The sequence below is a fragment of the Tubulanus polymorphus genome, unplaced genomic scaffold, assembly GCF_964204645.1.
Source record: "Tubulanus polymorphus unplaced genomic scaffold, tnTubPoly1.2 scaffold_55, whole genome shotgun sequence".
Taxonomy (NCBI): Eukaryota; Metazoa; Nemertea; class Palaeonemertea; order Tubulaniformes; family Tubulanidae; genus Tubulanus; species Tubulanus polymorphus.
In genome coordinates, this window is record NW_027437461.1 from 74292 (window position 1) to 95000 (window position 20709).

At 39.2% G+C, this 20709-nt stretch overlaps 1 protein-coding gene across 1 annotated transcript in view; it reads right to left on the minus strand.

The window, feature by feature from the left end:
• The window catches only part of LOC141914604 (E3 ubiquitin-protein ligase UBR4-like), a 36910-nt gene extending 18873 nt beyond the window's left edge, over positions 1-18037 (minus strand). Inside the window, exons 1-13 of the mRNA XM_074805843.1 lie at positions 17739-18037; positions 12711-12792; positions 12245-12398; positions 6658-6780; positions 6291-6481; positions 6034-6106; positions 5832-5941; positions 5607-5706; positions 4304-4429; positions 4097-4186; positions 3675-3931; positions 1234-1554; positions 929-1150 (exon numbers count right to left, since the gene is read on the minus strand). Of these exons, the coding sequence (XP_074661944.1) occupies positions 929-1150; positions 1234-1554; positions 3675-3931; positions 4097-4186; positions 4304-4429; positions 5607-5706; positions 5832-5941; positions 6034-6106; positions 6291-6481; positions 6658-6780; positions 12245-12398; positions 12711-12792; positions 17739-17916 (2027 nt within the window). The 5' untranslated portion in view covers positions 17917-18037. The remainder of the gene's footprint in view (positions 1-928; positions 1151-1233; positions 1555-3674; positions 3932-4096; positions 4187-4303; positions 4430-5606; positions 5707-5831; positions 5942-6033; positions 6107-6290; positions 6482-6657; positions 6781-12244; positions 12399-12710; positions 12793-17738) is intronic.
• Positions 18038-20709: the final 2672 nt, after the last annotated feature.

The window sequence follows — 20709 nt, forward strand, 5'->3', positions numbered from 1 at the left end:
AATCTGGGTGCACAACACCACCGTAGTTAACAGGTTTAACTATGATGATATACAATGTACATGGTACATTTTCCCCATAACTCACTAGTAAATACGAGAACGATCAATACCATTGGCGATCAATCCAAATTTAGAAAATATTGGCAGAAACCATAGGAAAGGGTACAGTACTCGACGGAAAAACTATGTTTGTTCTATAGACATTGAACTTGGATGCTTAAGAGCTCTCCCAGTGATGTCATTATCAAGAAGCATCAATTCAAGCAAAAATAAGTAGAAAGGGAAAAGATTCATTGAAATTTTGCTCATTTTCTGATCTGAGTAAATCTGAATGTATTAAGAGCTGATGAGCGAAACTCTGAATGTTACTTGTAACCTTTATTTCCCTCCTAATGACAAAATATCAGTTGTGTATATCCAGTAGTTACAACTTGTGCCACCAGAGCTAACAGAAATTTACTCTCTGGACATTCTATAAGGAATCCACAAGTTTGATATGTAAAATGGGCGGATTTTGGCAAACAAAAATGGCCACCAGTCGGCCATCTTGAATCTGACCAGGCTAGTTTTTGGGCTGCAGATGTGCCCAGGGTAGATTCATAAACCAACCATCAAAACAATCTATTGAAGCATCTTCAAATCTTCCCAAGATAACAGGACTCCATCTACAGACAGATTGAACAGATGAAAAGCGAACGCGATAGCATGCTGGGACTGAAGTCACACATGGGCTAAAAATTCACTGAGAGACACTGGTGTTTGCTTGATGTTAGTTCTGATTTCGGGATGTTTTTATAGGACTGAACGTAAAGGGGTAAAATGTAATCCATAACTCTGGTTCCCAAAATGCAGGATGTTAACCCATTGAGCAGAGTATAAGGGCAAGGACACCCGCCGAAAACAGAAAGGAATGAAATGTTTCCCTTACGTTTGACCAGCAACAGTTGAGCTTCGTGCTTGAGCCATAACAAGTAAGCGTTTGAGAAAGTTCAGACGTAACTCAATCCAACGTTCTTGTGGCAACACAAGCATTGCCATACAACACCAGTACAACGGGGAGTCAACCTCAAATGAATTCTCAACATATTTTGTGATTGGTTGATCAAGAAATACAGTAATGTTCTTTTCTTCTTGACTAATTGACCGAGTTCTGAAAAACAGTGCAATAACAGCATTTTACACTTTGGACTCTAGAATACAATATACCATATTATGGCTGCCCATAATACCTACGTGTTCATAACATAAAGAGCCATATGCATTAGATAAGGTGCAAGATGCATATTACTCTGCCTGCCACCACCACCGCTTTCATCACTGAATGACTTCTCACATGCAAATCTTTGTAATAACAGCTTCAGGTCATGAACAGTGAAAGTGTATGTTGAGTTGTGAACAGCTGTACATTCTTGTAGGTATGTATTGTGACGCGCTAGACAGTTCGCAAATGCTGACTCAGACACCAGCGGTCCCCATAATGGCAGCAGACCATTACACTTGGTATTAGCATTTTGCAATGCAGCACTTTCCCATTCCTCACGACCTCGGGCATGTCTGAAAGAAATTCCATATAGACTACCCATCATCATACAAAAAAGAACATAACAATCAAGTATTATCCCCATCATAAAAATTCACAAATACAATTCTACAACAGATGTCCAGGGCATTTCTATACATCAGTTAATTGCTGAAACACAAAAAGTACCTTTAAAATCATTGCTGTGATGGTCAGTAGCAATTTTTCATGAATTTTTTTTGTTTTTGAACACTTGACACCAATGAATCATGTATTTCATTTAATTTTTTTACATTTCTTGGTTTTAGAGATAGCCGCTGACCTCGGCTCATACCAATAATTGCTTATTGGATACTTGATGTCATACTGCATCAAATTACACATTTTTGCCTTAGAGAGTGCTCTCGAGGTCCTGTTTATTTTTCAATATTGCTACTCTTAAGTTGGTTCATTTAAAGAAGTGCTCATGGCCAGCCTACCTCTTTTTTTTCATGAAAATAATGCAAATTTATGCAATATCTACCATATGTATAATCTACGCAGCGTAATCTATTCGTCAACTAACATGGACGGTGGTTGGCAAGAACAAATACTTCAGATTGATATGTTTACCCTATGATTTTCTATGAATGCTGAATCAAATTCAATTCGCTGATCTGTTTCAAGATCTAACTTAACTTATATGACTATTAATAAATAAGTGGCATTGTAGCATATAATGTGGGATTTTGGGGCCATTGCAAATTTCATGCATAAACTGTCAGGGTGGAAAAATTCATGAAGATACATAAAGTAACCACAGAGTTAATTCATGATATGAACAGCAGAAAAAAATCCAATAAAGGACCAGTAAACTGCATTTAATTTTTGAGCACTTGATTTGTTCTGGGATTTACAATAAATGTAAGGATGAAACTTGGCATGCTGTTCAACTCTGATGATATATATGGTTATGGGTTTTCCCTCACTAGCACGTGAGAGAATAATCAATTCTATGTACTACATGAATGTTCTTGATAACTTCAGTAAAGGGCTTTCCCAGTGATGTCATTAGCAAAACACAGCAGTATGTAGTAATGCACAGTCCACAAAAACTATCCTTATATCATTTACAAAAAGTAAAACAATCAATATCAAAGGAAATGGCACTCTTTGCGTAAAAGTAACGCCAAAAATCTGTATTTCTTTCAAATGGCAAAGTAGAAATAGGTGACAATTGGAACTATTTAATTACGCGCATTGAAACATACACACCCTTTTAAGCGGAGTGACTAGTACCTACAAAAGGGAGCATTTATTGATTACTAGAAAAGGGATTAAGCCACTTAACTTGTTGAACCAAATGGTTGTTGCGAATAAAACTAGTCCCTTCCGCTACTATGGCACTTACGATCCCATAAGGCTCTTTTGAGCCTAAAAATTGCTTGTCCTTTGTAGTGTCTAGAGCACTTACAAAGAATTCAAATGTCCTCAATGATGGCCATATTGGAAGACACATTGTTTTTCAATAGGTGTATTCAGGACCAACCCAATTACACCTACGAGAAAATGCATGCAGATATTCAAGATCTGTGAAGCTGATTTTCAATAGGAGTAATCCATGGACAAACCCTATAACACATACCAAGTTTAAAAGAAATTACACATTATTTGATGTGTGTAGAGCGCTAACAAGGAATTCAAAATGTCCACTACACGAGAAAGCTATACTTGTTTGATAAGTGTCATGCATGGAACTCTTGGGGGACTTGTATGTTTGACATAAGTTTTAACTGGACTCTTCAAGTCTCCCCTGCTTAATATGAAAATATTTCATTTAACTTCATTTTTATATTGTATAATGATATATTGTAATATTTAGTGGAAATAAAATATATCATATATATATAATATTATAACTAGCACATCATAGCTACCAACTTTCAAGAAAATTGCATGTTATTTGAATTGTGTAGAGCGCTATCGAGGGAATAGCACACGCTGAGTAAATAGAAGTCACGCCGCCCTACCAGGGTTACCTAAATATTGATTGACAGACACACCGATGTTTTACCGTTCCAAAATAAATAATAGAACTTTGCAACTTGCTGAATTAAAGTGAAATAAATAGGTCTGAATTTATAATAACACTACATCGATTTCAATATCTTTTTACCTGACAGCAGCTAGATGGCAATCGATATGAACTAAGTTGAAGTGAGACACTGTACTGTAACCTTGGGTTTTCCGAGGTTTGTTTTCATAGTCTTCAACATTTACACGTTTTGTAAATGTATAAATACCAAGTACTTTATTAGGCTGATTACGGTAACCTTCACGGCAAATACAACATGTCAGTCCGGTTTCTTCCTTCAAATCTTCCATCTGGTTAAGTAAGGAACTTTTCACTGTAACTTGTCCACGCTCATTTGTCTTAAAAGAATTTCAAAACATTGTTTCATAAGACAAGCTGAAAGGTAAAAGTGGCAGAAAAAGGTAGCGCATAATGTCTACAACTGTGAAACAGCATATAAAGTGTATTTGTTCGATATACTATACACGGTCACATGCATATCTCTATCTCAACAAATAACTTACAGTCATCCCAAGAGCGCCAAGGTGTTTTTGTCTCATGGCCATAGCGAGTCTCTTTTTCTCAGCTTTAGTTTGTTGACGGATTTCTTCCACCTAAAATAAGAAGCTTATCCTGTAAAAAGTTCTACGTGCAGATCAAAGCGATGAGTATCAAATGAATTGGCAGAATAACTTTTTAAAGAAAGCAGCCTCCAAGTAAAAAAAACTTACCTTGGCAGACACAAGAGCATTTCCTTTCAGTGCTTCCATAAGGTTTTCAGCAAGTGAACCAATCCTTTCATCAGATGCAACTTGTTCTTGTTTATGAAGAATCGAAATACAGTCGATCAGTAACAACTGAAAATGTTATGTATACAAAAACCTGACACATACTATAGTCAACTCAGTTTTTTAAATCATAGTTTGTAAGAAACATACATGTATTTTAAGTTATAACATCTAATTAACAATTTCAAGTAATGATTGAATCAATGAGAAGTTGTTTTTGGTTCATTTCTGAGATATTTATTTCTATAATATTCTATCCTGCAAATATTGCTCTTAAATTTCAAAATCATCTAGTAATGTCTAATCGCTAGAATGAGGGTGTGCCCCCTCTATCAAGGAAATAAGTTTAAACTTAATCAACTAACATATTGATGATGTCCTTTCAAGTCCTTGTCCTTTAAAAATATTTTCTGAGATATGATCCTTAAAAACTCAGACCGGCTTTTACACAGAGTACATGAAGAATCTATGAATCCTAAGTTTCTCATCCAACCCTCTTTTCTAGACATGACGAGGGCAGGCGCGTATTTTTGGTTATGAGCTTTTTTAAAATAAAAGATGAAATAAACTTGTATTTTCATATTTTTTAAGGAGATGAGGGCGGTCTAATACTTATATGAGACGAGGGCAGGAGTTTTTCTGAGTCTCGATCCATAGAAGGTTAAGTGGGCCGAACCAAGACATGGTCCTTTGCTTATTTTCTCCATCTAAAACATCTAAACTACGTAAACAATTTCAAATAAATGTAGTCTAAAATGATATATAATCACCAGGATGCCCAATTATTTTGTGAATGGTTTTTGGGGCTTATTGATTTGATGACAAACAAGGTATAAACTTTGAAGGGCCTTATTATTAGTGTATATACAGTGCCAGTATCCACTATATGTGATCAAAGACACAATGTATCTACTGGACCCAGTTCCACAGTTGTGAGTTAGAGTTAACTCTGAGTTAAAGTTAGTTCATTTTCAATGTTTTTACCCAGGGTCAAATCTTAACTCAAAACTGTGGAACTGGACCCTGGACTTTAAACAAACGAATGTGTTTTTAGTCGTCATCTGAAGATCTGACGCTCTAACAGAGAGAGGGGGAGCTTATTCCACAAACGTGGAGCAGAACTTTTACCTGAGTCGACTTATACTTGAGTATATACCTTATTGGTCAAACAAATAACCAGTCTTATTGGACAACTGAATGTTATTGCTTCCTGCTCCTGTCCATACACTATGAACTATCCACATACCTGAGTTTTTTCATGCCCTGTACATAGCCCTGTGAGCAGTCGTAAAACATAGCGTAAAGATGGCTTTGATACAAACTCTTTCCAGTCCTCCGAGTCAGTTCTACAAAAGTCAGATATTAAGGAACCAGACTATAAATTGATCATTATATTGAGTCAGCACTTATTCATCATTGAATAAAGTCTTTAATTGAACACATGCTACCGTAAACTATTTGTAAAACTTACGCAAGAAGTGTCTTGATTGGTGGTGCATGACTAGTGAGATAATCAACAGCAGATTTCATGACATTATGAGCAATCATCATATCCTTTAGTTTTGTCCCATTGGCATTACACTGTAAAAACAAAACAACAATAAAATACAAATTTCATCAAATCACAAAATTCTTGAAAATTTGTATATATAATTTGTTTTGATTTATCATACTTCAATGCCAGCAGCAATAACACAAAAACATTCGAGATGGATCTCTTCATCAGGTGTATGGTCAAAATCAAACCTATCAAAAAATCAGACCTGTTATAACAATTTTTGAACAGCTTTTTTGGAAAGAGGACATCCATATCAATTTACCATCCTATGGTGACCATTTAGCACTTTCTATGTTTATGAATGGTAACTCATTGTTGTTATGAATATCACAAGAAGTTTATGTGTGTATATGCACAAAAAAGATACATTACTTGTTAAAATCTAAGTATGGCATGAAATGTGTTATAAGCGTCAACATTTTCTGTTCATCCCCAAATGCCAAGAATGGGATCAATCTCATCAGGCCTTGTAAAACACTACTGTTAGCTCGTATAAATGGACTGTTGATACGATCCAATAACATCATCAGCTGATTCTTATCACCTCCAAGCTTTGAAAATTTCTGCAATTGTATTCAAACAACAAATTGTTGATAAAATTATGAGGATTATGATTCTTCATACATGTTCGTGTAAAATCTGAAGCACAACTTTCAATACCTTATCATAGCAATGATTACGAAAGAAAGAAATCGATCATTCATGACCTCTAAAATAAACTAAGGTTTGTTGTACTAACCCTATACTCATCAGGTGGAGCATTACTTGCTTCAAGGAGAATCACTTCTATAATGTGCAAAATCTGTTCAGTCAACGTTTGCCCCTTAGTCACAACGCTGCTTTCTTGTTCAGCCAATAGAGCCTGCAAATACATGAATAAAAATATACATTCTAAATTTTCCCTTCAATCCTAAACCTTCAAGTTTCTGTAACCGGCTGGTTGTTGTATTGGCAGGCTGGCTGGGGAACTAGCATTTCCACCAGCAGTACCATATATGTACAATCTTTATTGCATCCCGGAATGAGAATGATAATCATAACTTTACTTAGTCTTCATATACATAATGTGAGAACTAGGTGTCAGACAAGTTGTAGACATCAGGACTCACTACCTAACACATAGTGACATGTAGTGACATGTTTGAGAGACATTAATTAATCATTGATGAGCAATGACTATAGCTAATTACTGTGAAAACATATTGCGTCATGTCACATGTTGATTACGACTTAAAAGCACATATTGACACTATAGTCATGAGTTACATTAATAATATTATTATTATTAGACAGTATTATTAACACAGTATAATTGTTGCGTTTATTACCGGACTCATTGGATTGAACTTCAAAACTAAATTTACGATATTTAGGAGGGTTGTTATTCAATAAGCCTACGACCAATCTGTCCGGATGTTAGGCCTATGCATTAACATAGGCCTACATAGGTTGGTAGCCTCTACTAGGTTAAAGCTAAGTTCACTGTAAATGAGGAATCAGTTTTATTAAAATGCATGTGTAATTAAATTAGTGATTAACTGGTTCTAACTTGCAACGATCAATCACAATTATCAATTTCATTGGCAAAAATGAAGATTTTTTTTTTAAATTTCGTCTGAGCAGACAGCTTTATAAGCCAGACCATTTGAGTTTTTTCATCATAAATGAAACTGGTATTTCATTAATTGCTAATGACTTAAGCCGGACGTAGGTCGGCTTTGCGACAGCTTGTGACTCACTGCGACGCCATGCACTGCGACCGCCAGCGACGATTGTGTCGCAACGACTCATTGACCTACGCTCCCTTGCGACGGGTTGCGACTGTTAGCAACACCAGTCACAAGGAGTCGCACGTGTTCTACTTTCTGCGACGCGACACGACTGTCACAACCGACCTACGCGCTTTTGCGACTGGCAGAAACTATAGTCGCAAACAGTTGCTGACAATCATATCGCAACCGACTTGCACCGAAACTTGCGATGCAACGTAATGATCGCTTCGCGTCGCAAGGCCGACCTACGTCCGGCTTTAAGTTACTGCGGAGGACCAGAAATATCATCTTTTTCGTTCAAAAGACCTTTCGCTTGAACATTCTTTCGTCTGAACAAAATTTATTTCGTTCGAACTAATAATATTCTGTTCGATTGAACCAATTTGAAAAAATGGTTAGAACAAAGTTGAACAAACTTTTTTCTGTCCAAACGAAAGGTTTTTCGTTCGATCAATCGTTCGATCGAACAGGATTGTTTTAATTTGAACAGAATTTTCTTGTCAGATCATTAAGTTTTTCGTTCCAACAAGTTTATTGTAAAAAGTTTTTTCTCGAATCAAAAGTATTGAGTAGTCCGTTCAATCGAAAAGAATTGTTTTCATTCAAACATTCATTCGAAAAAAATTGTTTTCGCTCAACCAAATTTTTTGCCGGGACAATAAGTTTTTCATTTCAACAATAACATAGCTTTTTATTCGAACACATTTTTTGTCAGAATGAAGAAAGGTTTTGGTTCAAACAAAAAGCGTATTGTTCGATCAAACAGAATTGTTTTCATTTAAACAAGATTTTCTTGTCGGAACATTAAGTTTTTGGGTCAAACAGCGTGTTTAGTTCGTTTTGGAAATTTACTCGGTCTGGTTTATTTTGGATTACTGTGTATGTCATTTGTCAGGACATTAAATAGAAGACGACTTAGGATACTACCTAGTGTGACTCCACTAGTTAGACCGACTTATTCCAAGATGAGGCGTTCCGTTGATTTCGGCTACAAGTTTTCCTTCAGAGATAACTGCTGAGCCATTTGGGCGACCTATCATTGATACTGTTTCCTAATAGCCTGTTTAGTAATGGCTGATGTTGTGCCTTATCAAATGCTTTGTCCAAATCCACCGTTGAACAGGATTCTAAGACTGTGCAGAAAACCCGTTATCGCTGCTTTGCAGCTATATTTATCATTATTATTATTATTACTATTATTATTATTATCAAGCGTTCCATGTAGTAAGAGAGATGAAATATTATCATATATGACATATCATATAGAGCATATTTTTTTCTTTATTGCATTTCTCTTTTTTTCTTCTCCACTTTTCTCTTTTGAGGGACCTGGCCCGGTATGCATAAAACTTCCTTAAGGGAAATTCTTTCCTTAAATAGATAAGGAATTCCTTACCTAAGGATGACTTTTATGAGTATGATGCATAAAGTATCTTAAGCATTTCCTTCGCTAAGGATATCCTTAACTTCTTGGATAACTCTTATCCTTGGCCTACTTGTGGCAAAATGTTATAGCCAATGAAACACGCTGCTGCAGACTTAGTTTCGGAAAAACCCGGGTTAGAAATATCCATCATTCCAGAAAAAAACCGGCTGTAGTGCACAGGTTGCAATCATGGCACAGAAAAAAACGGTTGCCTAATTGGAGCTATGAGGAGAAAGAAATCCTTGTAGACGAGTATTTAAAGGTGAAAAGCATAATCAGAGGGAAGTTGTCACCAATTCTGACGAGTCAAAATAAAATGGAAGCATGGTGTAAAATAACAGCTGCAATCAACAACCATAGTCCCAATATAAAAAGAGATGTAGAAAGTGTTAAAAAGAAATGGGACAATCTTCTAACAACTGCAAAAAAATGAGGCAATAGAACACAACAAGGAGTTGAGAAAAACTGGTAAGTCAGGAAATGCTGCATACATTACTGAGCGTACGCTTTTGAATGCATCAGCAATCAAAATATCAGTAAAAGAGAGTGAAATAATGGCCTATTAGTTTATTCCATGAAATTAGTGATAGATTTGGAGGAATGATGCAACATTCACTAGCCCAGTTTATAGTATCCGCAACCACTTGTTGGGAGCTACCACATGCGTAGAATCGAAGAGCAACAAACACTTGGAGTAAGGGAGGAATGGCATGGTTTCTCTAGGTACAAGGTTGGAGATCATCAGTGAGATCAGTGATGAAAATAATGCCTTCTCTGTCGAAACGAAATCTTTGGTATATCTCTCGATCATCATAGATATCCATTGGATTTTCACGGTCACGAAATATTCTTTGCCTTGGTACAACGTGTTGTAGTGCCTCTACTTCGAGCAGCCCAGCAATAATGAGAGCCATTTTATGGCATCGACACTATACACACTAGGATTTAAGGACTAAATGCTCACTTATCTCAACAGAAAAGGTACCTTAAAGTTAAGGAATTTTTCAGGAACAATTTTTATCTTAAGACATTTTATGCATACCACTTATTTTAAGATAATACTCTGAGCAAGAATTTAAGGGAATTTTTTATCCCTAAGATGCTTTATGCATACCGGGCCTGTTTTATACAAACTATTCCTTAGATTCTACAGGCCCCTCCGGGTCTAATTTACTGTATTTTGTATTATGCTTTGTATATTATGCTGTAAATTATATTTGAAAAATAAAGTGTTCAAATCAAATCAAAATTATGAACCGTTCGATATGAAATTTTAGATATATATGATTATAAAATATGTGACTTATATCAGGGTGACATTTCACCTTTGCCTTTCAAACACAAATACATCCTCCAGGTCTCTCCAAAATAACCTGCAAAACCTAGGTTTAGCATAAACATTGCTTTTTGTTAACCAAAAATCTACTTTGAATACAATAGATTTAAATGTCAAAAATTGCTATGCAGTTATTTGGTTTCTCATCAACTATAAATCCCTGAAAATTAATAGATCGATTCATAAGATATCTTTGCTCTATATGATAAGACATTCACAGTTATTGGCTGAGAATGTACATGTTTTGACTTCATTGAAAACGAAGTCTTTGCGATGGACTGTCAGTATGTGCGGATGGTCTGGTCCCATTGCCTCGGTTCGATTTTGCGGTGGGAGGATTGCTTTTCGTGACGCCATTTTATATTTCATTGCATTCCGATCATTATCGTTTAAAGGCCAACTTAAATGGAGGTCCAAAAGCTAACCAGTTGGTACTTGAGATTTGCAGTGCAGGCCACATCCCACTAGCAACTAGCAAGCGGTAGATTGTTTAAAATGTTTACTGGAACACATCTGGCTCACACCAGTATCACTCAGTATCACATTGACAAAAAAACTTTTTTCGTTTATGTTTGATATCATTTTGGTCATAGTAATCTTCTCAATTAAAATTCGCTGATTTTGTAGATGTTTTTTTGATAAGAATTCCTCCAGTAATAATGGATTTGAACATAAAATCTGTATTTTCAACTAATTCAATTTTTGTCCGATTTTGATGAAATTTTCACACATGATACTGATGAGGAGTTAAGACGATATATAAATTTTCAGTTTGATACAACTTTCAGGTCAAAAGTTTTCTAACCCCCAAAATTACGCACTAGAGAGCTGCAACTGTTTCGTTTATATAGATTTATGACAACAGGTCACTGTGCTCTCTGTGGTGAGGTGAATAACTCCTCCCAGCTTGTCATTCAAAGATTTGAAAATTTGAAGAATGCACTAAGTAAATTGCTAATTTATGCATTAAGGAGGGCTTAAACAAAATTTTAAGCCATATATATGACTATATTGCATGTTTATTCATATCCCTGACAAAAAGGAGGGTCCAAATCGGTTAAAGAGATATTAGGGAAATACCAGTTTCAAAGCTGGAGCTCTTCATTTTCATGCCACCTCACACCTACCATGATAAAAGACCAATGGTTTTGTAGCTCACCTGACCATTAACTTATACACAGTTTACACTTGTTGGGTCTAAAACAGACTCTGTGTCAATAATCATACGAAAATAACAATATCAATTCAAATCAGACAAAGCTACTGGCATATGATGGTAGGCTAGGCTTATTCATATTCACACCAGAAGTTTCGTCTTACAATATGTAAGATGAAATGTGTTTTTTGAAATAATACATAATTTTCTGCTTCGATGAGTTGAGGGGTTGGTTGACCACATGGAATTTTACATGTAACATACTGCATACGTTGTTGGGATTCTTTGTTACATTATTGAGTTTATTGTGATATTGGCATCCAAGCATATCTTATTGTACTGCAAGATGATACGTCAAAAAACAACTAGAGAAACTTAAGAGGAGGACATTCTCTTGTGTGAAGCTGATTTAGTGAAATGATGTCTGGGAGTCCAGTTCATATTTCTAGTGTTTCAGTGTCAGTGACATTTGAATGCCCATGATTTGAGGGCAGCGACCTTTTGATCCTGAGTTAAACAGCATTCAGATCAAGCCACTTATTCAACATACTAAATAAATGTTGGCTCCTTTTGCATAACTAGTCAAGGTTTTGAAACTACCATGTAACATTAACTTTATCAACAACTAATACTTACAAGATTAAGTACCCTTAACATTGTACTGATGGCACCAGTTTCAGGTTTCGCCAAATACTGTCGACTAGTCCTCGTTTTCACACAGTAATTAAATAACTTCAATAACACTTGTAATAATGGTTTTCCACGCACCAGATCCTTCACCGAATTGAATCTTAAGAGGGAAAATGAAAAAAAAATACAGAATATTAGTGAAAGAATTGAAATCATGTAAATTTGTGTAAATATTACTTTTCAAAAGTATTCTAGAAAGGTTTAGCTGGTGAGGTTTTGAGAGCTTCTGAAAGGACAAGGTATTTTTTGTGGCCTGAGCATGAATTGGTGATGCTTGTATGGGTTACCCAAGTCAGTTTTTTTTGCCAGTTTTAACAATAAATAAGAAATATAGACGTGATGCTGCACCATAGATGCTATGTTTTAGTTCTTTATATTAGTATTAAATAGAAATTTATGACTATAAACTTACCTCTGTAACATAACCTCCAAACCATTACATTCCCATAGTACAGTAGCCATCTTATAAACCTCCTCATTGTCTATATCTTCATCTATAGAAAGGATACAATGAATCATTAAAATATTGATTGTACCAATGTAAACTACATTACTGAGTCGGTAATATAGTGCATAGGATATGAAAGTGAAGTCTCACCATGTCATAAATAATTGGTTTATTTCACTTTGCACATTTCACTTCATTTTGCATAGCTGGATTACCCGGCTATTAAACAAACACACCAAGGAAACACAATACACATCTGCATTTTGAATGCAGGAGCAATGCGTGAATGATATACCTCCTCCCTTTGTATGCTCAAGAACACAATTTTATCAAATCACTTCCTCCCTAACTCATGAACATAATAAACCTATGACCCCAAATTAAAATTGTACTGTAAATACCAAGGAACAGTGAGTATAATATGTGAGAATTGATTACTGAAGTTTTATTGCAATTTCTATGAAACGGAAAAGACAGTGCTCATCTTCTCACTGCTATTATAATCTAAATGATTATCATGATGAATAAAGTTATCTAATACAAAAAAAAATTTCTTTCAATATACCACATCACTTGTTGAAACAATGCATTCATACACGCGGGCAATACCGATGCCGATAATTATTCTTCTGAGAGAAGGGACTCGACGTGTTAAAATCACGAATATTAGGCCTAAAAATCGACCTACATTTATACGCCAGTTTTTACGATATATCATTAAGTTAAGAAAGATAATTGATCCACATTAGGGAATCCCTCAGGGATTCACTATGACATCGTACCATCGTGGTCAGATTACATCTAAAGTAGCCATTTAAACACCCGCACGTGTGTGGTAAGGCCAAAAAACCTTGGTTCATGTCCAAAATTTGGTTGGGTAGATTTATCTGGAAAAATCAATTCACAACTAGAGGCCCACGGGCCTTGTGAAGTCTAAGCATCAGGTAAAGAACTTTGCATAGCCAAGACATTTTAAAATGACTTTGAGCACGGATTCTCCCTCCCCTATTCTGCAAAATTCATTAAATTCAAAAAAAATTCTTTAAGTCCTTCATGTTTTCATCAGAAAAACATTTTGTGCCTGGCTTGACTTACAATTGGGTAACTCTGTCAGTTCTTCAATTTTGGGATTTACAAAATCAGGTTATTCAGTGATCACAGCACAGTGAAAAAAGGGCCCCAATTTTGAAAAGGGCCAGTATTTATGCCCAGTGAGCTAGTTTGAGTTCGAGTGCCATAATTGGTATCATGCAACTAAATTTGCCTTCACATTCAATTTGCTTGTGCCTTTTTTGGATTAAATTTATAGAGCAACAATAATGTCTCTTATAGAATAGTGCCCTTTTGAGTAAAGGAAAATGCCTTAGATTGCCTTTTTTGATTTTGGGCAGTTTATTTTCATTCACATTTTGCTTCAGTCCTAGTACAGAAAGGCAATTATTTTTTCATGGCGCACAAATTGTGTGCCCTTTTATTTACTTTTTTCCCAAACAAAAATTTTTGATGAGCATTTTTGAAGAGTAAAATTTGTATTTCTGAGGGATACTTACGTGGGGCACATATTAGAAGTTACCTTAGCTTGGGAACTATATCGCTTAAACATTTTTTGGGATACTCGATACCATACGGTGGAGCCGCCACGAGCCACATGACTCAAACGAAACATGACTGAAACTCAGCGCAAAGAGTCGAGCGGGGAAGGCGGGCAAGAAACTCCTGTGCCCCACGTAAGTATCCCTCAGAAATACAAAATTTTACTCTGGAAAATTATGATATTTCCTTCAGGATACATTACATGGGGCGCATATAAGAAGGATAAGCAAGCACCAGACGGCGGGTAAGGCTCCCAAAAAATGTGTGTAGGCGAAGGCCTAAAATAACGCGTGTTCAACAATGAAAAACTCACCCCGGAAACCGTGCAAGGACCGAATCACCAACTAGACCTGTGTTCCTTGGTGAAAAAGGCCCCGCAAGACCTGTGTTCCTTGGTGAAAAAGGCCCCGCAAAGTTAATTACCAGCTCCCAGCATAGGACTCTAAACTAGACACACGGCCGGAGCAAACATAAAATATGTACACGCATATACAGATCTAAATCTAATCTAGCCTGTTACTCATGCAAAATATATATTCTCACAGCCCATGGGAGCGAATGAATTTAACAAACCCTTCCGCAGGACAGCTTGGCTAAGACACCCAGCCCCAAGCTGCCGTACAAAAACTATATAAAGATCCAAACAACACATACATCAATCATTTTGATTTGGATCGAAAGGATCTGATAGATGAACGGGATGAGAACTGGCATGAGCAGACCCTGAAGGAAAATCCATATGCAATGACAGCAGGGCTCGCTGGCGAAAGAGAACTCAGCTGCCCTGAAACATCCTTCAAATAAAAGGAAGCAAAGGTATTCTAACTACTCAAGAACGCTCCTCGACAAACCTCTTCGATGGACGCACCCGAAAATGCTGCCCATGAATGATGACAATGCTGCCCTGATGACTGACAACACAAGCAGGCTCGGCATCTACCGACGATAAAACCTCGCGAATGAGTTCTGAGACCAACCGAGCAATAGTATCCTTCAAGACATCCTTTGAGGACTGCTCATTCAGCGATAACTCTCTCCCTGAAATGAGGCTGTCCGACGCAAATAAAATCTCATTGCCCGACCGGACAAAGCCCCCGGTTCGGAAGGTCTGATTGAACCTATGAGAGCCTCCACTATCCACTCTCTACCAACCGCACCCGGTCTTTGATTCTTAGCGATAAAGTTGAGGTAAGGGCGGAGAACAACAAAACGATGATCGGGGCCGAAAACGATATGACCAGGTCGAGTCGTTAATGCATGAATTTTGGACCTCCTGGCTGACATAGTCAGAAACAGAAGAAACACTGTTTTCTTAGTGAGTTTAGAAAGACTCACTTCGGAGAGAGGTTCATACGGACGAGACATGAGAAACCTAAGGACCACCCCTTAGTCTCATGGAGGGATTTCCCGAGGCACTTTCAGCCAAGCTACTGTGAAACTCGCAATGAGCTGATAAATATGGGATCAGTAGTTAAGTCGTGGATATCAGCGGCCCTGAAAGTATGGCCGATAGCGGACAGGTAAGCCTTAATGGTTACCACCTGCTACCACCTAAAAAGAGGAAAAAATCAGCAAGAGCAGCTACAGGAGCAAGCATGGATCAATCCCCCTTTGACTACACCAATCACTATAGAGCTTCCACTTGTCATAAATCCAGCCTGTACTAGGGCGCTTGGATTTAGCGATGAACGAAGCCCCGACTGCACTTGCCAGGCGTTGCTCGCTCGACAACTGCCAGGCCTCAAGGTTGAGCATTTGTAGAGCCATATGCCTCCGGAAACTCCTAGGAGACAGGAAGAACAGAAATTGCGACAGGCACCGGGATCAGATCTTTCAATGGATCGCCAACCAGGGACCCCACTCCAACTGCCCACCTGCCCAGGATGAAGTGACCATTCCGTAGAAATGGCCGCATCCTGACAGGAGAGGGCGTCGGCAATAACGCTTCTCTTGGCGGCCAGGTGAACCACGGACTGGTAGATTCCTCGGGCCTCACATAAGATGAGAATCTCCGCCGTAAGATCGGTAAGCGTAACATATCTGGTGCCTCCCTGGTTCTGAATATAGGCCCTGACCGTCTAGTTGTCGGTGGCTAACCACACGTGTCTGCCTATCAACTTCCTGTGAAATAACCCCAGAGCTTTGCGGGCTGCCAACAGCTCTAAATGGTGACATGGAGAAGCCCCTCCTGATGAGACCTTCACCCGGCCTTCTGCGAACTCTCCAGATGGGCGCCCCAACCGGCATGACTCGTGTCAGTAAACGGGAGCCCGAGATGTACCCTTCCGGAGGTTAGTGAAGAGACATGCACCAACTTAGTCCTGGAACCAGAGCCGGAGGAGGAAGCAGAAGCAAAGTCTCCCGAATTTCGATCAAATTTATTAACGTATCTGAGTGGTAAGGCTTATTTGGAACGAACTCACTGAAGAACTGGAGGTGCTTGTTTTGGTCTTGGACCAACAAATCTACCAGTCCGCTTGAACACAAACTCAGAAAAATGTCTAAGCGGCAGCTCCCTTGGAAAAAACGCACGAAAAATGGCGGAGCTTAGGAAGAAACTGAGTCACATGGCTCGTGGCGGCGCCACCGTACGGTACTGGGTATTCCAAAAAATCTTTAGCGGTATAGTTCCCAAGCTAAGGTAACTTCTTATATGTGCCCCATATGTGTCCTGAAGGAAATACTGCGACTACCGAACGTGCTGCATGTGCGATAGTCTTGTATCTAATTGGTCACGATATCCACCCTGTTGTTGTATTCATGACACACTACTCGCTACCATTCTTATAGAGACAATAATCCCTGCCGTTAGGAGTCGCATAGGCAAGCGTCTCTAGTTTTTCCACCTCATAGCATCAACCTTGAGGTCCACCCAGCCAGCCAGTGCCGGTCGCCGGATGAACACCCAGAGAGCAGGCACGGTCATAAACCGCAGAGCCTGCAGCGCTAAAGGCGTTATTGAAGCCATACATTTATGTTTATATGCTTAAGAAATCTGGTTTATATGATTGGTGTTCAATTAGGCAAATTAGTACAGCGCAGCAATCGTCCGCACATCAAAAGTAAAGTTTTTTCATCAATATAACCACTGGCTTGCAAAAAATGAGTATAAAAATTTCAAATACATTGGAATAGATTTATATTTTAATAGATTATCCATAAAACTGACAAATTTAATTAAGATTGTCTCTTTTTAGTTTTAGACATCTCCCATAGTACACTAAACGCGGCACCCACGAAAATGAGGGCATTAATCAAAAGTCTGCCACGATAACTCTCTGCTTGCGGAGATGTTCAGAAGGTTACTTTCACGTTTCGAGTCATTCTAATAAGTCTAAAAATAACGAAAAAAGTAAATTTTGAGTAGGGTTCTAATGGATGAATCTTTGCTTCATTTACCTGCACTGTTGTCTAAGCTGTTAACCATGTCCTCTGTAGCATCACCTAGCAAGCCCCTCATACGGTACACTATACGCATTGCTTCCCCTTCTCCATGTTCTGCCACCCAAATTTTCCTGTAGACATCCTTAACGGGCAAATCAAGCGAGATGATCTTGTTGCACACAAGAAGTTCCATCCCAGTATCATCTTCCAACAATGCAACTAACTCGCAATCTATGAATTCAATTAATTTCTTTTACTCTTGTGAAGACCAATTCATTAAGTCGAATCATCTCAAATAGGTCTAAATTGAACTGGGTTCAGTTGGGTAAGTTTCTATGGATAATGTAAAAATTACAATTTTTGGAACTAAAATTTGTATTTCCGAGTAGTACTTAACCTTTCCTATGGTTTTTGTCAATATTTTCTAAATTTGGATTGATCGCCAATGGTTTTTTCTATATGACCCGGCCCTGTGGTATTGCCTTTAGCCACCGGCAAAATCTGCCATCTTTTTACGTCATAGCAGACCCAAAAATGCAGCTATTCGGGGCAGGTGGGCGGGATTCCCACCATAGGAAAGGGTAAGTACTATTCGGAAATACAAATTTTAGTTCCAAATATTGTGATACTTCCATCGAGTACTGTACCCTTTCCTATGGTTTTTGCTAGACTAGCCTAGCACAAGGATGGTGGGAAAGGTAGATAGAAAAACCACCGCTCAAACGCAAGGTTAGAGGGAAAAAAGAGAGCACTTACCCAAGCACGGAATGGAGCACTGTAGCACAGGGAAGACCGGTTGGCCACAGTGAGTCCATCCAGCTCAGGCCCCCCGAAGTTTGCAAAATTAATACTTGCGAATATGAGCTAAAACTGTGCACATGGATACACCCCTTGTGATCCTGATAATGCAAACAGAAAAATTCTGTGGTAAAGAGTCCGATCCGAAAGAATGGACACCTTGAGCCATAACAACAGGACCGGGTCAGCCTAATAAGCCTAACTGGCCTGAAACATCCCGTAAATAAAATGACATGAATGTCGATGGAGAATTCCAAAAGGCGTCCCGACAGACTTGAAAACCTGAAAAGGCTGCGAGCAAGCCAAGAACAGCAAGAATAGTCTTCTTTGACAAATTCGCAAATGACGCTGCAGAAAGAGGTTCAAATGGAACCTCCATTAAATTCTTCAAAATTACAGACAGATCCCATGGTGGAACTATCCTCGGTACCCGAGGCCGGGAAACAGAAAACCCTGCAACAAGCTGGGATATCCGATGATCCCCTGTTACATTTGGCCGTCCAGAAGCACGCAATGTATGAGAAATCATGGAGCGGTAACCTTTAATAATTATAACCTGCAAACCTTTTACTACAAATAGATGCAGTAAAAAATCTGCCAATTGAGCTACAGAGGGTGAGCATGGATCCTGCAGCACACCAATCCGCAAAATGACCCCATTTGGCATCGTAAATGGTACTTGTTGATGGCCGCTTAGATCCTGTGATAAATAGGGCAGCCTGTTCCGAAAAGCCTGAAGCTGACAAGGATCGCTGGACAATGGCCAGGCGAGCAGATTTAACCACTAGCTGTTTGGAAAATGCCGAAAGTTCCCCTGAGACAGAACCAATGGGAAATTCGGAAGAATCCTGGGGTCGTCGCACAGTAGGTTGAGGAGTGGTAGGAACCATTTCTGAGCCGGCCAACATGGTGCTACCAGAACTATGTTGCAATTGACTGATCTCTCTATTTGATCCAGCAAGCGTGGGAGGACTGGTGCGCCGGGAAGGCATACGCATGCATCCCCGACCAGTCCAGAGAAAAGGCATCGACCCCCACGCTTCTGCGTCTGGAAACGGGGAAACAGAGGACACCTCCGATCGAACCGGGTGGCAAACATATCCAGCAGCGGATTGCCAAACATGTCTCGAACTTGATTGGCTACTTCTTGGTGGAGAACCCATTCTGTCGCAATAGCCTGACCTCGAACGAGAAAAAGCATTGGCCATCACGTTCCTTTTCCCTGCTAAATGTGCCACAGTCAGGGAATCGCCCTCTGTCTGGCACCAAAGAAGAATTTTGGCTAACAGATCCGTGAGGATTTCTGAGTGAATGCCCCCTTGATTCTGAAGGTAAGCCCTCACTGTTGAATTATCCATGGCTAACCAAACGTGGTGGCCCTCCACTCTCCTGTGAAAGAACTTCAGGGCCTTCCACACGGCCAGCATTTCCAGGAAATTTATGTGGTTGGTGGCTCGTAGCGAGACCACCTCCCGGCTTTGACTCGGCTCTCCAGATGTGCCCCCCACCCTTGGACACTGGCATCCGTGAATGCACGAACTGGAGCCTCTAACAGGGCTAGTGACAACTGCGCTGAAGATTCATAGTTGTCGCCCACCAATGAAGATCTGGACTTAGATCGGTTGGAGGTACGGGAATCAAGGTCTTCCAGTTGCCCTTCGACTGAGACCAGAAGACCTTCCAATATTGTTGCAAGCGCCTGCTTTTGAGGCGGCCTAAGGGCACCACTAGACCCATGGAGCTGATGGAGCCTAGAAGCCGTGACCAGTAACAAGCTGTTCTCGGGGTTGTGGGCACTTCCGCTACAGCTTCTTGAAGTTTGGCTACTCGAGCCATGGACGGAAAGACTTTGCCGGTTCTAGGTGTTGATTGAGGGATGACAGATCTATCACCGTCTGTTGACCCCCTGTGGCCTTTGGTACCATGAATATTCAGAAAACCAGCCAGGAGAAGTTTCGTTGCATACTGGTTCTATCGCTCCCTTCTCGGCCAATTCCTTGAGAGCCGGAGAGATTAAGGCATCCTGACCTGGTTTTGGCCGCATGTCGGGAGGTGACCTTGTCAGGCGCGGTCGCCTTTGGAAATGGAGACGGTAGCCACGAGAGATGACCCGAGAGGGCCAATCATCTCCGAAAAGATCGGACCAGTGGGTAGCTGCCTGCTGCAGACAACCTCCAACTGGTCCCGA